Source organism: Carcharodon carcharias, chromosome 1, assembly GCF_017639515.1.
Source record: "Carcharodon carcharias isolate sCarCar2 chromosome 1, sCarCar2.pri, whole genome shotgun sequence".
Lineage (NCBI taxonomy): Eukaryota > Metazoa > Chordata > Chondrichthyes > Lamniformes > Lamnidae > Carcharodon > Carcharodon carcharias.
Window position 1 is genome coordinate 258,536,690 of NC_054467.1, and position 17,801 is coordinate 258,554,490.

At 45.9% G+C, this 17,801-nt stretch overlaps 1 protein-coding gene and 1 pseudogene across 7 annotated transcripts in view; one reads left to right on the forward strand and one right to left on the reverse strand.

Moving 5' to 3' along the window:
- Positions 1 to 418: 418 nt before the first annotated feature.
- LOC121283033 lies at positions 419 to 945 on the reverse strand (annotated as a pseudogene).
- A 2,444-nt stretch (positions 946 to 3,389) lies between these two features.
- The window catches only part of LOC121283022 (sideroflexin-5-like), a 301,687-nt gene continuing 287,275 nt past the window's right edge, over positions 3,390 to 17,801 (forward strand). For 5 of the 7 annotated variants that reach the window (XR_005944171.1, XM_041196941.1, XM_041196978.1 and 2 more), the window contains exons 1-2: positions 3,398 to 3,546; positions 15,659 to 15,727. Coding sequence is in view for 4 of the 7 variants with exons in the window: in XM_041196941.1 (XP_041052875.1) it covers positions 3,484 to 3,546; positions 15,659 to 15,727 (132 nt within the window). In the remaining 3 variants the exon portion in view is untranslated. Of the gene's footprint in view, positions 3,547 to 15,658; positions 15,728 to 17,801 lie in introns of all 7 variants that reach the window. The other 2 variants (XR_005944169.1, XR_005944172.1) reach the window with 2 other exon arrangements.

Below are 17,801 nucleotides of genomic sequence, written 5' to 3' on the forward strand. Positions count from 1 at the left end.
GTTCTATATTGCCTGCCTTTCCCCCACCCGCCCCCCCCCCCCCACCTCATTCAATATCTTGATTTTCACATTCTCATCCTTAATCCTCAGCGCGACAACCTTCCAAAACCTCTGCACTCCCCCAATTCAGTTCTCTTGCCATTCCCAATTTTACATCCTTCACTGATTGCCATACCATCAACAGTCTTGTCCCCACACCCACACCGTCCACCTCGCTTTCCATCTTTAAAGATCCCTTTAAAGCAATGACCAGGCTTTTTAGTCACCTGAATGGGGACGCTGATGGGGACAGAGGGGCTGGGTGGTAGGGTGGAGGTGTTGACAGGGCTATAGGGAGTAGTGGGGCTGGCGGGGGAGGTGGTTTTTTTTTTCCCCACAGAATAATTTCATTTGTAAAATATTTCAGAGTCACAGCCGTTCATTTCTCACTGATTTGCTCTGGCATGCTCCTGATGATGTCAGAATCACTGGGATCAATGATAGCCAGTGTGTATACTCTGTAATATTTACCACAAGCTGTACCTAGTTCAATGTTTTTGCCACTGTAGTGATGCACAGCAGTCTTGGCTAACATAGGACAGTGCTCAATCTCTGATTTCCTCAAGGCTGGACACTTGTTGGCAAGAATAACCAGCTTGGCTTTGCCTTGACGAATCATTTTCAAAGTCTGTTTGTAGCCCAGCACATGTTTGCCACTTTTCATAAACAGCTAGAGCCTGGAGTTGATGGGCTCCAATGACCTTTTTGTCTTCTTGGCTGCAACCATCTTGCCTGCCATTGCCTCTGCTTCCTGAAGGGCAGTGTGAGGGAGGAGAGCGTGTGGGCAAAGTCGGCAGCGCGGGAAGTCAGCAGTGCGGGTTTGAACTCTGTTGAGGGAGGAGCAGCAGCGCTGGCGCGGGGAACCCAAGATGGAGGTAATGGCGTAGTGGTATTGTCGCTGGACTAGTGATCCAGAGACCCAGGGAAATGTCTGGGAACCCGGGTTTGAATCCCGCCATGGCAGATGGTGGAATTTGAATTCAGTAGAAAATCTGGAACTAAAAGTCTGATGATGACCATGAAACCATTGTTGATTGTTGTAAAAACCAAACTGGTTCACTAATGCCCTTTAGGGAAGGAAATCTGTCGCCCTTGATCGCCCACTCCTGGCTCTGTTAATGGTCAACTTGGCCAGGCCTAGGAGCAGGTTCACGAGGAGGTCTTCCTCCCTCCCGGGACCCCCTCTGCACCGGGCGCCCATAGATCAGGAGCGTGGGACTGAAGTACAAGCATAACAACTGTAAAAGGTTTTTTAAATAACTGAAAGGGAGTGTAGTCTACAACATCCTATGTAGACATGGTCCATGGACTCCACAAGCTCACAAGAGGCGCAGGCATCTTGAGAGTCCGTGAACCGACACAACCTATGGTTGTATGGGACTGCAGCAGGCGACACCCTCCGCCCCAGGTCGCTGATGGAAAGTGGGAGGACACCCCATAGAGGCATCTTCCAAACCCACGACCACTGCTATCTAGAAGGACAAGGGCAGCAGATAAATGGGAACACCACCACCTGGCAGTTCCCCTCCAAGTCACTCACCATCCTGACTTGGAAATATATCGTCGTTCCTTCACTGTCGCTGAGTTAAAATCCTAGAACTCCCTTCCTAACAGCACTGTAGTTGTACCCACGCCACATGGACTGCAGCGGTTCAAGAAGACAGGGCAACTAGGGATGGGCATTAAATGCTGCCCCAGCCAGTGAAGCCACATCCCATGAATGAATAATAAAAAGACCGGGAGGGTTGGGGGGGGGGGGGGGGAGAGAGAGAGAGAGAGAGAGAGAGAGAGAGGGAATGGGTGGGTTTCATGCTCCTCCCCTTAGGCCTGCCTTGGACCTCTTCTCCCCCACCTCCAGGCCTGTACTGGATCCTGCCCATGGACACAGGCACGAGACTGTCACCACTGGCAGCCTGGACCCCCCCAACTCCAACCACCCATTTGCCAAAGCCGCAAACTCTCAGAGGAGAATGTTGGTCAGTGCTCCCTTTGCTCCCCAACGGCTGGTTGTGGGCCTGCAAACGGTGGTGAACTAGTAATTGAGATAGAAAAACAAGAATTGCTGGAAAAACTCAGCAAGTCTGACAGCATATGTGGAGTGGAAGACAGAGTTAACGTTTCAAGTCCATATGACTAGTCATACAGACTTGAAACCCCGTAAAACCTCTGTATTCCTCTCCACAGATGCTTTCAGGCCTGCTGAGTTTTTCCAGCAATTTTTGTTTTATTTCAAACTTCCAGCATCCATAGTATTTTGCTTTTATCTTAGTAATTGAGATACCCATGGTAATACTCTGGTGGCCCGGGGTTCGAATCCCACCATGGCAAAAAAATCTGAAATAAAAAAGTCCAATGATGACCATGAAACCATTGTTCATTGTCGTAAAAACCTATCTGGTTCTCCAATGTTCTTTAGGGAGGGAAATTTGCCATCCCTTACCTGGTCTGGCCTACATGTGACTGCAGCAATGTGGTTGACTCTTAAATGTGCTCTGAAGGGCCTCGGAAGAGGAGGTTTACAAGAATGTTGCCAGGGTTAGAAAAGTGCAGCTACGAGGAGAGATTGGATAGGTTGGGGTTATTTTCCTTAGAACAAAGAAGGCTGAGAGGTGACTTGATTGAGGTGTTCAAAATTATGAGGGGAATAGATAAGAGTGGGCAGGATAAAATTGTTTCCCTTGGTGGAGAATTCTAGAACCAGGGGACATAGACTCAAGATAAGTGGCAGAAGGTGTAGGGGGGACATGAGGAAGAGCTTTTTTACGCAGAGGGTAGTGGGTGTCTGGAATTCGCTGCCCAAGTTGGTGGTAGAGGCAGAAACTCTAAACTCTTTTAAAAAGTTCCTGGATCTGCACCTTAAGTGCTGTAAGCTGCAGGGCTATGGGCCGGGTGCAGGAAGGTGGGATTAGAAAGGGCACCTGGGTGTCCTCGGGCTGGCATGGACAAGATGGGCCGAATGGCCTCCTTCTGCGCTGTAATTTTCCTATGGTTCGCCACTCGTTTCTCAAGGGAAATTAGGGATGTGCAATAAACGTCCCCCCCTCCCCCCCAATCCCCTTAACAAAAAAGCTAATGTGCTTTTATCAATCGAAAGAAATCCGGACCCAATGACGTTTTGGCAATTCCAGGCCCAGGATATAAACCTGGGGATAGCTGGCCACCCGCGCCTGATACGACCGGGTTATTCTTTCGTGGCGGTGTTTTCATGCGCAGGTGCGGTAACCCCGGTTGAGACCCGCCCCCGCCCAGCTCCGAGCACGACGGGAAATGTAGTCCTTCCGTCCTTCACACGGCATACAACTTCCGGTGTCGCGTTGGCCCCACCCCCCCCCCTCCTCCCTCCTCCAGCCGAGAGAAAACGGGGCCGGGCCAGCCCTCAAACTGGGAGGAGCCGGGGAAACTATTTAAAGATTAATGATTTAAAGCGCGGAGTTACCTGTTGGAATGGCAGCAGCAGCAGGGGGGAACTACCCTCCGTTTGCGCTGGGAAAGCCACGCTTCGATCAGGTAAAGTTGCCTGAGGTTCGGTGCGGTCGGTTCAGTGTCGTTTTAAAATCGCTCTCTCTCTCTCCTCACGGCCATTACCCTCCCCCCCGAGACTTTGGGGCGGGTGGGGGGGGGCGGGAGTCGCGCAAGCACCCTTCAAAAATTAACCGCCGTGCCCAGCCACGCCCAGCGCGGGGGTGGGGGGGGGGGAGCGGCTCCCGTTCCCCTTCTCCGATTGGGTGAGCGCCACTGATCGGACCCGGCTCCTTCCCTTTCTGAGCGCGTCATTGGCTACTCTGCCTGTCCATCATTAAAGGGGCACTTATATTACAGTGCCGCGTTCCCCCTCCCCCCCCCCCCCCCCCCCCCACTCACTTAAAGGGGCATAGCCAACCTAGCTTGAGCCAGGAAGTAGCTGTTGGCGCCACACAAGTGAGAGACACTGACCATCTCCCAACAAGAGAGAATCTAACCAGTGCCCCTTCACATTCCCCCACTATCAACATCCTGGGGGGGTGGGGTTACTATTGATCAGAAACTGAAACTGGATTGGCCATATCCATACAAAAGCAAAAAAAAAATCTGGAAATCCGAAATAAAAATAGCTGGAAAACCCTCAGCAGGCCCGGCAGCGTCAGCGGAGAGGGATGGCGACAGGAGCAGGTCAGAGGCTGGGAATCCTGCCACGAGGGACTCCCCTCCTGACTCCCCCAAAGCCCCGTCCACCGTCGACGAGCCACAAGTCAGGAGTGTGGTGGAATACTCCCCACTCGCCTGAATGAGTGCAGCTCCCACACCATCCACGACAAAGGCACGTAGAGACGAAAGCAAAATACCGCGGATGCTGGAAATCTGAAACGGAAACAGAAAATGCTGGAAAAACTCAGCGGGTCTGACAGCGTCTGCGGAGAGAGAAACAGAGTTAACGTTTAGAGTCCGTGTGACCCTTCTTCAGAGCTCTGAAGAAGAGTCATACGGACTCGAAACGTTAACTCTGTTTCTCTCTCCACGGATGCTGCTACACCGACTGAGCTTTTCCAGCATATTCTGTTTTTACGTAGGAACATATGATGAGGGTATTCAGCCCATCGAGCCTGCTCTGCCATTCAGTGCAATCGTGGCTGAAATCATTCAGTTCAATGCCTTTTTCCCCACACTATCCTCATATCCCTTTATTGGATTGGTATTTGAAAATCTGTCAATCTCTGCTTTAAACATGTTCAATGACTGAGCTTCCACAGCCCTCTGGGGTGGAGAATTCCAAAGATTCACAACCCTCTGAGTAAAAAGAAAAAATTCTCCTCATCTCGGTCCTAGTGACTTCCCCCTTATTTTGAAGTTCTGTCCCCTGGTTCTAGGCTCTCCATCCAGGGTAGACATCCTGTCTGTATCTACCCTGTCTATCCCTTCAAGTATTTTGTAGGTTTCAATGAGATCACCTCTCATTTTTCAAAACCCTAGAGAATAGAGGCCCAGTTTCCCCAATTTCTCTTCATAGGACAGTCCCATCATCCCGGGAACAAGTCTGGTGAACTGTTGACACTCTATGACAATAATAACCTTCCTAAGGTAAGGGGACCAAAACTGTGTTACTCCTGCACTCAAATCCTCTTGCGATAAAGGCTAACTTAACATTAGTCTTCCTAATTGCTCATTGCACCTGCTTGTGTGCTTTCAGTGACAGGACAAATCAGCCCACTTGATTGGCACCATCTTTAATATTCATTTCCTCCAACACTGACACACAGTGGCAGCAGTGTGTACCACGGACAAGATTCACTGCAGCCAGTCACCAAGGCTCCTTAGACAGCATCATCCAAATGTGCAACCTCTACCATCTAGAGGGACAAGGGCAACAGATGTATGGGAACACCCCCGCCTGGAAGTTCCCCTCCAAACCACTCATCATGCTGACTTGCGTACCACCATTCCTTCACTGTCGCTGGCTCAAAATCCTGGAGCTCCCTTCTAACAGCACTGTGGGTGTACCTACACCACGTGGATTGCAGGAGTTCAAGAAAGTTGCTCATCACCTCCTTCCCGAGGGCAATTAGGGATGAGCAATAAATGCTGGCCTAGCCAGCGAAGCCCACATCTTCTGGAAGAATACATTTTTAAAAAAGCAAAGTTTGGCACAGAAAGAAGGAGGGAGTGTGGAGTGAACTGTGCTCTCCTCTGCAGCAAATGTAGGGCCAGCATGTGCCACCCTTGGCTAGTCTTTGAATCAGTTTTGATTCTTCAAGCTCCACCCTTAAGAAGTTCATTGTTTTGGCCACCATTTATCTGCCAATCAACATGCTAAAGCAGATTATTTGGTGGAGGCTCATGGGATTGTGCTCTTTCCAAATTGGCTACTGTATTTCCTATGATACTGTGTTGCCCGTGTTTCAAAATACTTCATTGGCTGTAAAGCGTTTTTGGGACATCCCAAGGTTGTCAGTGTTGCTGTAGGAATGCAAGTGTTCCTTAATTCTTTCAAGTTTCTTACTTTCAGGGGATGGAATTCGAGCTTGGGGCCCAGGCAACTGAAAGCATGGCCACCTATGGTGGAGCGATAATAACTGGAAATGCACAGAAGGCCAGAATTAGTGGAGTGCAGATATGTTGGAGGGGCTGGAGGAGATCACAGAGATAAGGAGGGGCAAGGCCATGGAGGGATTTGAAAGCAAGCATGAGAACCTTAAAATAATTACTTGACTGGAAGCCAATGTAGGCCAGTGAGCACAGGTAATAGGGGAACAGGACTTGATGCAAGTTAAGATATGGGCAGCAGAGTTTTACATGATCTCAAGTTTATGGAGGGTAGAAAGTGGTAAACCAACCAGAATTGGAATAGTCAAGTCTAGAGGTCATGAAGACATGGATGAGGGTTTCAACATCAGCTGGGCTGAGATGAGGCAAATTCGGGCAATGTTACAGAAGTGAAAATAGGTGGTCTTAGTGATGTTGTGAATATGTGGTCAGAAGCTCCTCAGGGGCAAATATTACATCAAGCTTGTGAACAGACTAGAAATGTTGTCTGGGATTATGTGCTCTGAAAGTGGGGCTTGAACTGACAACCTTCAGATGTGAACATGAGAGTGCTCCCCACTGAGCCAAGACTGTCACTGTGAAGATGCTTTAGATGCTTCAGATCACATATATAGTATATTGTCTAGCTTTCCTCATTGAAAATTATATTTCTGCTGTGCTTTAACTTTGCTAGTAGTGAATCGTTTGAATGGGTGCAAAGAGCAGCAACAGCTGTGGTCACAATTATTAAAACAATAATTAATGAAGAGGCTAAAGAGCAAAACCTTGGAAAAGATGCAAGGGCATGAGCATAATGCAAATTTTTAAAACTTATGTAGTGGTGAAGGAGAACCATGAGAGGAGTTTGAGGAGGTGATTATAAACCAGTTCAATAGTTATGGTACCAGACTAATAACTGAGTTCAAATTTCAACATGGTAAGTTATGAAGTTGAATTTACTAAATTTGGTAATTTGTGAGTTAGTACCAGAGCAAAGGGAAAGAAGGACTTGCATTTTTAGAGTATCTTCCATTACCTTCGAACATCCCAAAGTGCTTTACAGCTAATGTGTTACTTCTAAAATTTAACATAGGATTGTAATAATAATAAACGATCATTGAAGTTCCTGATGGAAGGGGTCCTGTCACCCTACCTGGCCCGAATGCATTTGATCCAGTCCATAGATGTAGTAAACTCTTAATGCCTCTGAAGTGGCCGAGCAAGCCAAGCCACTCAGCGGTATAGTCACTCATGTAGATAGTCCAACTGGGGAAGGAGCAATATTGGACCTGGTATTAGGGAGTGAACCTGGCTAGGTGATCGAAATTTCAGTAGGGGAGCATTTTGGGAAAAGTGTCCATAATTCAGTAAGTTTCAAGGTAAGGATAAGCATAACAGGAGTCCTCAGGTTAAGGTGCTAAATTGGGGGAAGGCTAATTATAACAATATTAGGCAGGACCTGAGAAATCTAGACTGGAGGCGGATGTTTGAGTGCAAATCAACAACTGACATGTGGGGGGCTTTCAAACGTCAGTTGATAAGAATTCAGGACTGGCATGTTCCTGCTAGAATGAAGGATAAGTATGGCAAGTTTCAGGAACCTTGGATAACGAAGGATATTGTGAGATTAGTCAAAAAGAAAAGGGAAGCATTTGTAAGGGCTAGAAGGCTGGGAACTGATGAAGCACGTGGAGAATATAAAGAAAATAGGAAGAAACTTAAGCAAGGAGTCAGGAGGGCTAAAGGGGGTCATGAAAAGTCATTGGCAACCAGGATTAAGGAAAATCCCAGGGCCTTTTATACATGTGTAAAAAGGAAGAGGGTAGCCAGGGAAAGGGTAGGCCCACTCAGGGACAGAGGTGGGAATCTGTGTGTGGAGCCAGAAGAAATGGGAGAGATACTATGAGTACTTCTCATCAGTATTCACCAAAGAGAAGGACTTGGTGGTCGATTTGTCTAGGGAAGAGTGTGTAGATAGCCTGGATCATGTTGAGATCAAAAAAGAGGAGGTGTTAGGCATCTTGAAGAATATTAAGGTGGATAAGTCCCCAGGGCCAGATGGGAATACCCCAGAGTACTGAGGGAGGCAAGGGAGGAGATTGCTGGGGCCTGGACAGAAATCTTTGTATCTTCACTGGCTACGGATGAGGTCCCAGAGGACTGGAGAATGGCCAATGTTGTTCCATTGTTTAAGAAGGGTAGCAGGGATAATCCAGGAAATTACAGGCCTGTGAGCCTTACGACAGTGGTAGGGAAATTATTGGAGAAGATTCTTTGTGACAGGATTTACTACCATTTGGAAGCAAATGGGTGTATTAGTGAGAGGCAGCATGGTTTTGTGAAGGGGTGGTCATGTCTCACTAACTTGATCGAATTTTTCGAGTAAGTGACAAAGCTGATCGACGATGGAAGGACAGTGGATGTTATATACATGGATTTCAGTAAGGCCTTTGACAAGATCCCTCATGGCAGACTGATACAGAAAGTAAAGTTGCATGGGATCAGAGGTGAGCTGGCAAGATGGATACAGAATTGGCTTAGTCATAGAAGACAGAGGGTAGCAGTGGAAGGGTGCTTTTCTGAATGGAGAGCTGTGACTAGTGGTGTTCCACAGGGATCAGTACTGGGACCTTTGCTGTTTGTAGTATAAGTAAATGATTTGGAGGAAAATGTAACTGGGCTAATTAGTAAGTTTGCAGACTACACTAAGGTTGAAGGAGTTGCAGATAGTGAAGAGGATTGTCATAGGATACAACGGGATCTAGATCGGTTGGAGACTTGGGCAGAGAAATGGCAGATGGGTTTTAATTTGGACAAATGTGAGGTAATGCATTTTGGAAGGTCTAATACAGGTAGAAATTAAACAGTAAATGGCAGAACCCTTAAATGCATCGACGGGCAGAGGGATCTGGGTGTACAGGTCCATAGGTCACTGAAAGCGGCAACGCAGGTGGCTAAGGTAGTCAGGAAGGCATATGGCATGCTTGCCTTCATCGGCAGGGATATTGAGTATAAAAGCTGGGAAGTCATGCTGCAGCTGTATAGTACCTTGGTTAGGCTACACTTGGAATATTGCGTGCAATTCTGGTCACCACATTACCAGAAGGATATGGAGGCGTTGCTGAGGGTGCAGAGGAGATTTACCAGGATGCTGCCTGGTCGGGAGGTTATTAGCTATGAGGAGAGATTGGAGAAACTCTGATTGTTCTCACTAGAGCGACGGAGATTGAGGGGCGACTTGATAGAAGTTTACAAAATTATGAGTGGCATGGACAGAGTAGATAGAAGCTTTTCCCAGGGTGGATGAGTCAATTACTAGGGGACGTAGATTTAAGGTGAGAGGAGAAAACTTTAGAGGAGATGTGCGGGGCAAGTTTTTTACGCAGAGGGTAATGAGTGTCTGGAATTCGCTGCCAGAGGAGGTGGTGGAAGCAGGTACGATAGTGGTGTTTAAGAGGCAGCTTGACAAATACATGAATAGGATGGGAATAGAGGGATACGGACCCTGGAAGTGCAAAATGTTTTAGTTTGACGGGCAATATGATCGGCGCAGGCTTGGAGGGCCGAAGGGCCTGTTCCTGTGCTGTACTTTTCTTTGTTCTTTGTTCTATAACAAGGGATGAGCATAAATGTGACCTTGTCAAGTCCCAGGCACATAGACTTAAAAATAATGAATGAAACACAGGAATAACTCACTTTGGGGTGTTAACTTTTTTGCAATAAATGTCACCTGGTTCAATATTTGCAACCTGTGTTTGGCAATGTCTAGCCATTCGCTGCTGATAGTGAGAACTATGATGGAATAGTGTAAGGAAAATGTGAAAAAACAATGCACCAGCCCAGTGCAGTGAATGGTCATTACACCCTGCCAGTCAATTCAGGTGAATGTTTTTTTTGGCTCATGTGGTCCAGTATCTCCTCCTGTGGCTCAGTAATAGATTTTGTTTGATAATACTTGCAAAATGCTTTGGAATGTTTTATTCCATTAAGGGTATTATTTAAGATAAGTTGTTGTTCCACCATTGGCAGCTGTGCCCACTCTGTGGGCTTTGAGCATTGGAATTCCCTCTCTGAACCTCTCTGCCTCCCTTTTTTTCCATTTTCAATGCTTCTTAAAACTTACATCTTTGACCAAGCTTTTGATCATCTGCCCTGTTACCTCCTTCATTGTCAAACTTTGTCCAATTATGCTACTTGGGACACTTTACTGCATTAAAGGTACTTTTAAATGCAAGTATTGCCATCTGTCCATCTCAGGAGATGATGGACTGCGCCCAGGGTATAAGTCACTTTTGTATTGAACATTGTCTTTTGTGGCTGTAGAGGCCAATTGTCAGTGGCAGTCCCTTTCACAGCCAGCACAGATGCATAGCGTTGGCCTGAGGTTGACCGATGTTTTTTTTTCCTTCCAGCGGGCTCTTTCCCACTATCTGTTCATTTCTTTTCTCCTTCGCTGTTTCCACGCCCTTCCTGACTGTTGTTTCCAGTTACTCTGGTCAGCAGCAAGGACTTCCCATGTATCAACTCTGATTCTGGACAAATTGAAGTGTCCCTGTATCGTGCAGATAGCAAGCTCGCCATAAAGCATGTCTTTGGGGATGTGGCCATCATCCATTTGGCTCACGTTACCCAGACAACAGAGTCGCCGCTGACTAAAGAGGGAAAACGTGCTGGGGATCCCTGCATGCTGGTGTACTGCCATATTCGGCATACTGTCTTGCCAGGTGATGCCCTTATATTCATCTGAGGCAGCAGAGCTAGAAGCTCTGCAGCTGCTTTTCTTGGTTTGCATAAGTTATTCATGCCTCACTATTGTAATGCTTCTGCTTCTATCACTGCTTGTTTGTCCCTACAACCGCACCCCCCCCCCCTCCACCTCTCTGTCTCTCCACCCCCCACACACACACCTTAAACCAGCTTATATTTCAGTTCTTTCCTGGACTCGAACTCAAGTTCTGTCGAAGGGTCATGAGGACTCGAAACGTCATCTCTTTTCTTCTCCGCCGATGCTGCCAGACCTGCTGAGTTTTTCCAGGTAATTCTGTTTTTGTTTTGGATTTCCAGCATCCGCAGTTTTTTTGTTTTTATCTAATGCAAGTGGTGGTGGTTAAAGTACCCACAAAGGAGATTGCCCCCTCGTTTTACATGGAGCACAGAAGTTTAATAACAAAGAACAAATCAGATTAACAGAGCTCTGACTGGGTTCTGCGCATGAACCTAAATAAATGGAATAAGTTGTTAGCTTCAATTGCCTCTTGTGCTCTAATTGCCTTTAGCTTTGTTTCTTCAAACTATTCTAACTCCTCTGTTCCTGTATGGTCATCAAAAGTGGACATGTTGCTAAAGCGCCATCCTTTTTCAGCTCATTTGAGCCAATAGGTATTTCAGGCCAGATTAATTGGCAAAATTTTTCTGAAGTTTCTCATCCAGTCATTAATATGCAAGGTTGAACAATTTTTTTTTAGCTATGTTCACTTTGACTATATATAAAAATCATTGCAGCACAATACATTGTCTTTTCGATCTTGTTTTTCATTTTTTATTAATAGCTGTGCACTAATAGCTTTATAAATAAGGCTTTTTTAAAAAATTCATTCACGGGATGTGGGCGTCGCTTGGCTGGGCCAGCATTTATCGCTCATCTCCAATTACTCTTGAGAAGGTGGTGGTGAGCTGCCTTCTTGAACCGCTGCAGTCCATGTGGTATAGGTACACCCATAATGCTTTTAGGGAAGGAGTTCCAGGATTTTGACCAAGCAACAGTGAAGGAATGCCGATATATTTCCAAGTGAAGATCGTGAGTGGCTTGGAGGGGAACTTGCAGGTGGTGGTGTCCCCAAGTATCTGCTGCCCTTGCCCTTCTAGGTGGTAGTGGTCGTGGATTTGGAAGGTGCTGCCAAAGGAGCCTTGGTGAATTCCTGCAGTACATCTTGTAGATGGTACACACTGTGCTTTGTTGGTGGAAGGAGTGAATGTTTGTGGATGGGCTATTTTGTCCTGGATGGTGTCGAACCTCTTGAGTGTTGTTGGAGCTGCACTCATCCAGGCAAGTGGGGAGTATTCCATCACACTCCTGATTTGTGCCTTGTGGATGGTGGACAGGCTTTGGGGAGTCAGGAGGCGCATTGTGTGGTTTCCTAGCTTTTGACCTGTCATTGTAGTCACAGTATTTATATGGCTAGTCCAGTTCAATTTCTGGTCAATGGTTAACCCCCAGGATATTGATAGCGGGGGATTCAGCAATGGTAATGCCATTGAATATCAAGGGGTGATGGTTAGATTCTCTCCTGCTGGAAATGGCATTGATGAAGCAGCTGAAAAAGTTTGGACCTAGAACACTACCCTGAGGAACTCCTGCAGTGATGTCCTGGAATTGAGATGATTGACCTTCAACAACCACAATCTTCCTTTGTGTTAGGTATGACTCCAACCAGTGGAGAGTTTTCCCCCTGATCCCCATTGACTCCAGTTTTGTTAGGCTCCTTGATGCCACACTTGGTCAAATGCTGCCTTGATGTCAAGGGCAGTCACTCACACCTCACCTTGGGAGTTCAGCTCTTATGTCCCTGTCTAGACAAAGGCTGTAATGCTCTGAGTGGCCCTAATGAAACCCAAACTGAGCGTGAGTGAGCAGAGTATTGCTAAGCAAGTGCTGCATGGTAGCACTGTTGATATTGCTGACACAGTTAGTCCTGCTGTGCTATCCATTGCCAAAAGTGGAGCAGGCGGAATTGGGTGACCAATTGCACTGGGGTTGAATTTGTGACCACAGCCTAGAGAGCAATGGTTCGGTCACTTATGCAAAACATTCAGCACGCATGTTAGTTTTGTGATGAGCTAGTTCCTGTACCTCATCAAGTAGACACAGTTACACCACTCTTAAGCCAATGGCAGTATTTTTATTGCTGTTAAGTGCTGACCTTCAGCACATCCTATGTTTCCTCAGTTGCCTTTCCAAATCCTAGCCTTAAGGTTACAAAACACACCCATGTTTACACTTTACAGAATACACTGGGGAATGATTAAAGGAATTTTATGTTTTTACTGCAGACCTTGTCTTATTTTGAAGAACCTTCTGTCAGCCTCACAGGCTGAGCCTAAAAAAATGAAAAATATAAGAATGTGTTTAAAATAGTTAGTTCAACAACAAATGGCATTTTAAGTAGAATTACACAGAGCTTATAGCTCCGAAACTGACCATTTGCCCTAACTGGTCAGTGCTCCTGTTTATGCTCCACATGGATGTCTTCCCATCCCTCTTCATCTAATCTTATCAGTATAACGTTTTATTTATTCAACTTCCCTACATATGCTGATGGCATTTAATTCTATCTCTCCACTGCTATACTCTCCTCCACAAACATCTCCTGTTGTTTGTCCCATTATCTGACATCAGGCAGAGTCAGAATTTTGAACATTGTGCATCCCAAAGTCTCCTTGTTTCGCTCCCGCCAAAAGCATTGTACCATTCTCTGAATCGGATGGACATAGATTTGATACCCACTGCAGAGACATAATCTGCAGCAGCGTGTACCATCTACAAGATACACTGGAGCAACTCACTAAGGATCCTTCAGCAGCATCTTCCAAACCCGCAACGTCTACCACCTTGGAGGGCAAGGGCAGCAGATGCACAGAAACACCACCACCTGCAAGTCGCTCACCACCTTGTCTTGGAACCATAACCTCGTCCCTTCACTGTTGCTGTGTCAAAATCCTGGAACTCCCTCCCTAACAATGCTGTGGGTGTACTACACCACATGGACTGCAGCGGCTCAAGAAGGCAACTCACCACCACCTTCTCAAGGGCACTTGGGGATGGGCAGTAAATTTTAGCCTAACCAGTGATGCCCACATCCCGTGAATGAATATATTAAAAAACTAGATTGTGGAAAATATTGCTTATAACTGCTCAACCTGAAAAGTCCTCAGCCCAACCACTTATAGCTGCTTCATCAATGACCTTCTTTCCATCATAAGGTCAGAAGTGGGGATGGTCGCTGATTATTGCACAATGTTCAGCACCATTCAAAACTCCTCAGATACTGAAGCAGTCCATGTCCAAATGTGGCAAGACCTGGACAAAATCTAGGCTTGGGCTGACAAGTGGCAAGTAACATTCACACCACACTATTGCCAGGCAATGACCATCTCCAATGAGAGAATCTAACCATCGTCCCTTGACATCCAATGGCCTTACCATCACTGAATCCCCCACTATTAACATTCTGTGGGTGACCATTGACCAGAAACTGAACTGGACTAGCCATATAAATACTGTGGTTACAAGAGCAGGTTAGAGGCTAGGAATTCTGCAGCAAGTAACTCACCTCCTGACTCCCCAAAGCCTGTCCACCATCAACAAAGCACAAGTCAGGAGTGTGATGAAATGCTTCCCCCTTGCCTGGATGAGTGCAGCTCCAACAACACTCGAGAAGCTCGACACCATCCAGGACAAAGCAGCCTTTGTGATTAGCACCCCATGAAAAAAAAAACATTCACCCCCTCAACCACTGATGCACAGAGGCAGCAGTGTGTACCATCTACAAGATGTACTGCAGGAACTCAGCAAAGACTCCTTAGACAGCACCTTCCAAACCCATGACCCGCTACTGTCTAGAAAGACAAGGGCAGCAGATTGATGGGAACACCACTACCTGGAAGTTCCCCTCCCAGCCACTTACCCTGACTTGGAAATACATTGCCATTCCTTTACTGTTGCTGGGTCAAAATCCTTTCCTAACAGCACTGTGGGTGTACCTATACCACAAGGACTGCAGTGGTTCAAGAAGGCAGCTCAACACCACCTTCTTGTGGGCAATTAGGAATGGGCAATAAATGCTGGCCTAACCAGTGACACCCACATCCCATGAATGAATAAAAAAAAACTCAAATGCCACACTCTATCCATTCAATTATCACCCATTTCCATCTCTGTGCCACCACTACTAGAACCATAGTCCACACCTTTGGCACTTAAAGACTTTTCAGAAGCCCATTGTCCACCATACACTGACTCCTTTGCCTCCAAAACTCTACTCTGTCCCATTCTGTAAGCTCCTGTGTGTAATGCTACAGCATCCATGCCGACTATCCACCAACGCTAAGCCTCATTTGAAATTCCATCCTGGCATCATTGACTGTACCTCTGCAAATTCCTCCAGCCTGGGTTCTTGTCCTCTGCCTTTAGCCTTGTTGGATCATGTGCTCGCCGCTGCTACTGATTCCACCATTGATGGGGTCGTGTTCAACTATCACAGCCCTACTCTTTGGAACTCTGCAAATGGCTGAGTTTCGTTGTGTGTCTCCTCTCTTCTAAAAGACTCCTGCCTTCCTCACCATGCTTTCAGTTATCTCTTGAACTATTACTTGACTTTACTTTGCCCTGGGATGTTTTCAGCATTATTGAAATACAAATTGAATACTGCGTGTTTGTGAAATGCTAACTGAATTACGTTGAGTTTTAGTCCTTTGTGAGATTTCAAAGCAACACTAACCTGACTTTTTAAAAATGCTGACAGACCTATTTGTACATTTATTTCACATTTCCCACATTTATGGGTTGTACTGTTATCTCTTCAATTTTAAATATTTCTGATTTACACTTGTTTTTTTCTTTTAGTCTACTTTTTATGGACGGTTCCGACATTTTCTGGATATCATTGATCCCCGGACCCTGTTTGTCACTGAGGTAATCTGCATAGTGTATGTTTTATAAACCCTCTTCAATACTTGCAGTGGGGTCCTTCCATAGCCCATGTATACTCTACCAAATAAACACCATCTATCTCCTTCCACAGGCTATTTGCAATCTACCAAATCACAGATTCCATCCATCCATTAAATCATCTACAGAACTGTACCCCTGTACCCTGTACTTTATTGTGAACTCCACCCAATTATTTAACCTTCTGGAGGAAAGTTCCTTTAATCTACCAAAAGTAATTGTGCTAAACTGCAGAACACCCATCCATCCGACCATACATCTGCTTTACGTTACACTTGGCTACTGTCCTCCATCAACCTCACTTGCATGGAGATGGTTAGAACCATTGTTAGACTGATACTGAGGTGGGCTCTGGGAGGCTGGCATTTATGCTGCTGAAGCTGATTCTCCTAATCTAGCAAAAGAATCAGAGAGCCAAGTTTTCCTGGAAGTTTTGTCATGGGACTGAATAGCTGCCAAGGCAGTGTTTGTGTTAAAGATGAGAAACCAGTCATTCTGACATCAATAATGGGTAAGCTTCTGGATGAAATAACTGCTCTGTTAGAATGGCATGGATAATTAAGGACAAGTCAGCACTGATTCTTAAAAGGCAAGTCATGTCTAACAAAGTTCTTTGAAGGAATTACTGTGAATATTGATCCTTAAGAGGCAGTACAATGAAGGTTCACTAAATTGGTTCCTGTGACAAGGGGTTTGTCCTCTGATGAGAGACTGATTAAATTGGGAGTTTAGAATGAGAGGCGACCTCATTGAAACAAATAAGATTCTGAAGGGGCTTGATGGGGTGGATGCTAAGCAATGTCTTGGCTGGTTGGGGAATCTAAAACACGGGGACACAGTCTCAGGATAAGGGGCCGATCATTTAGGACTGAGGTGAGAAGAAATTACTTCAGTCAAAGAGTGGTGAATCGTTGGAATTCTCTATCCCAGAGGGTTGTGGATGGATCATCGTTGAATATATTTAAAGCTGAGGTAGACAGATTTTTGGTTTCTCAGGGAATTAAGGGCTAAGGGGAGCAGACAGTAAAACGGAGTTGAGGCCCAAGGTCAGCCATGATTGTACTGAATGGTGATGGCCATGTAGCCTGCTGCTCCTATTTCTTATGTTCTTATGTTCATTCTGATAAAGTGCTGCATATGAGGATTGTTAATAAAATTCAGACATGCTCTATAGAAGCGAGAGGCAGCGTGGACAGAATGTTAGTTAAAGAAAAGCAACTAGAATCTGTTCATGGCTGTTTTTGGACTGGAAGTGTGCAAACAGTGGTGTCCCCAGAAGTCAGCACTGGGACCATTGCTCATCCCAAATATATGTAAATAACCTAAACTTGGTATAGGGGGCACATTGAAAAAATTGCAGACGTAATTAGAAAAGGACACCCAAAGCATGTAATTCTAGACTGAAATTTGCATGCAATACTGAGGGAGTGCTGCACTGTTGGAAACATCATCTTTCAGGTGAGCCAATTCACCTCAGGTTGGCATAAAAGATCCCATGTTGCCATTCAAAGAAGAACAGCAGAGTATTCAGTATTCTGACCAATATTTATTCCTCATCCAACATTACTGAAAAAATATAAACGATCTGATCATTGCTATTTGTTGGAAGTTGTTATGCAGAAAGTGCTGTTGAGTTTCCTACATTAGAACAGTGACTACACTTCAACATTAACTCATCAATTATTAAGTGCTTTGGGACATCCTGTGGTCATGAAAGCATCCGCGCAAATCCAAGTTCATTCCTTTTACATCCAAGTTAGCAGAAGCTGGATTTTTGCAGAGTCGGGCTGACTCGGGAGGCCTTTAACAATGGCAGGCGGGACCCTATTCCAGGGTTCCCGGCACTGGAAATTTCTGCCAGTGCAGAATAAGGGCAGCAAACCACCCCCTACACTCCTGACCTGCCTTGTTCCATAACAGGGTTGGCATCTTATTCCACCTCCAACTCCCAATCCCCCAGCTCCCAAAACTTTTGGGCCAACTGCTCGAGGACCCATTGTTTATGCCCTCTCAGAGGAGTCGTCAACCATAATCTGAA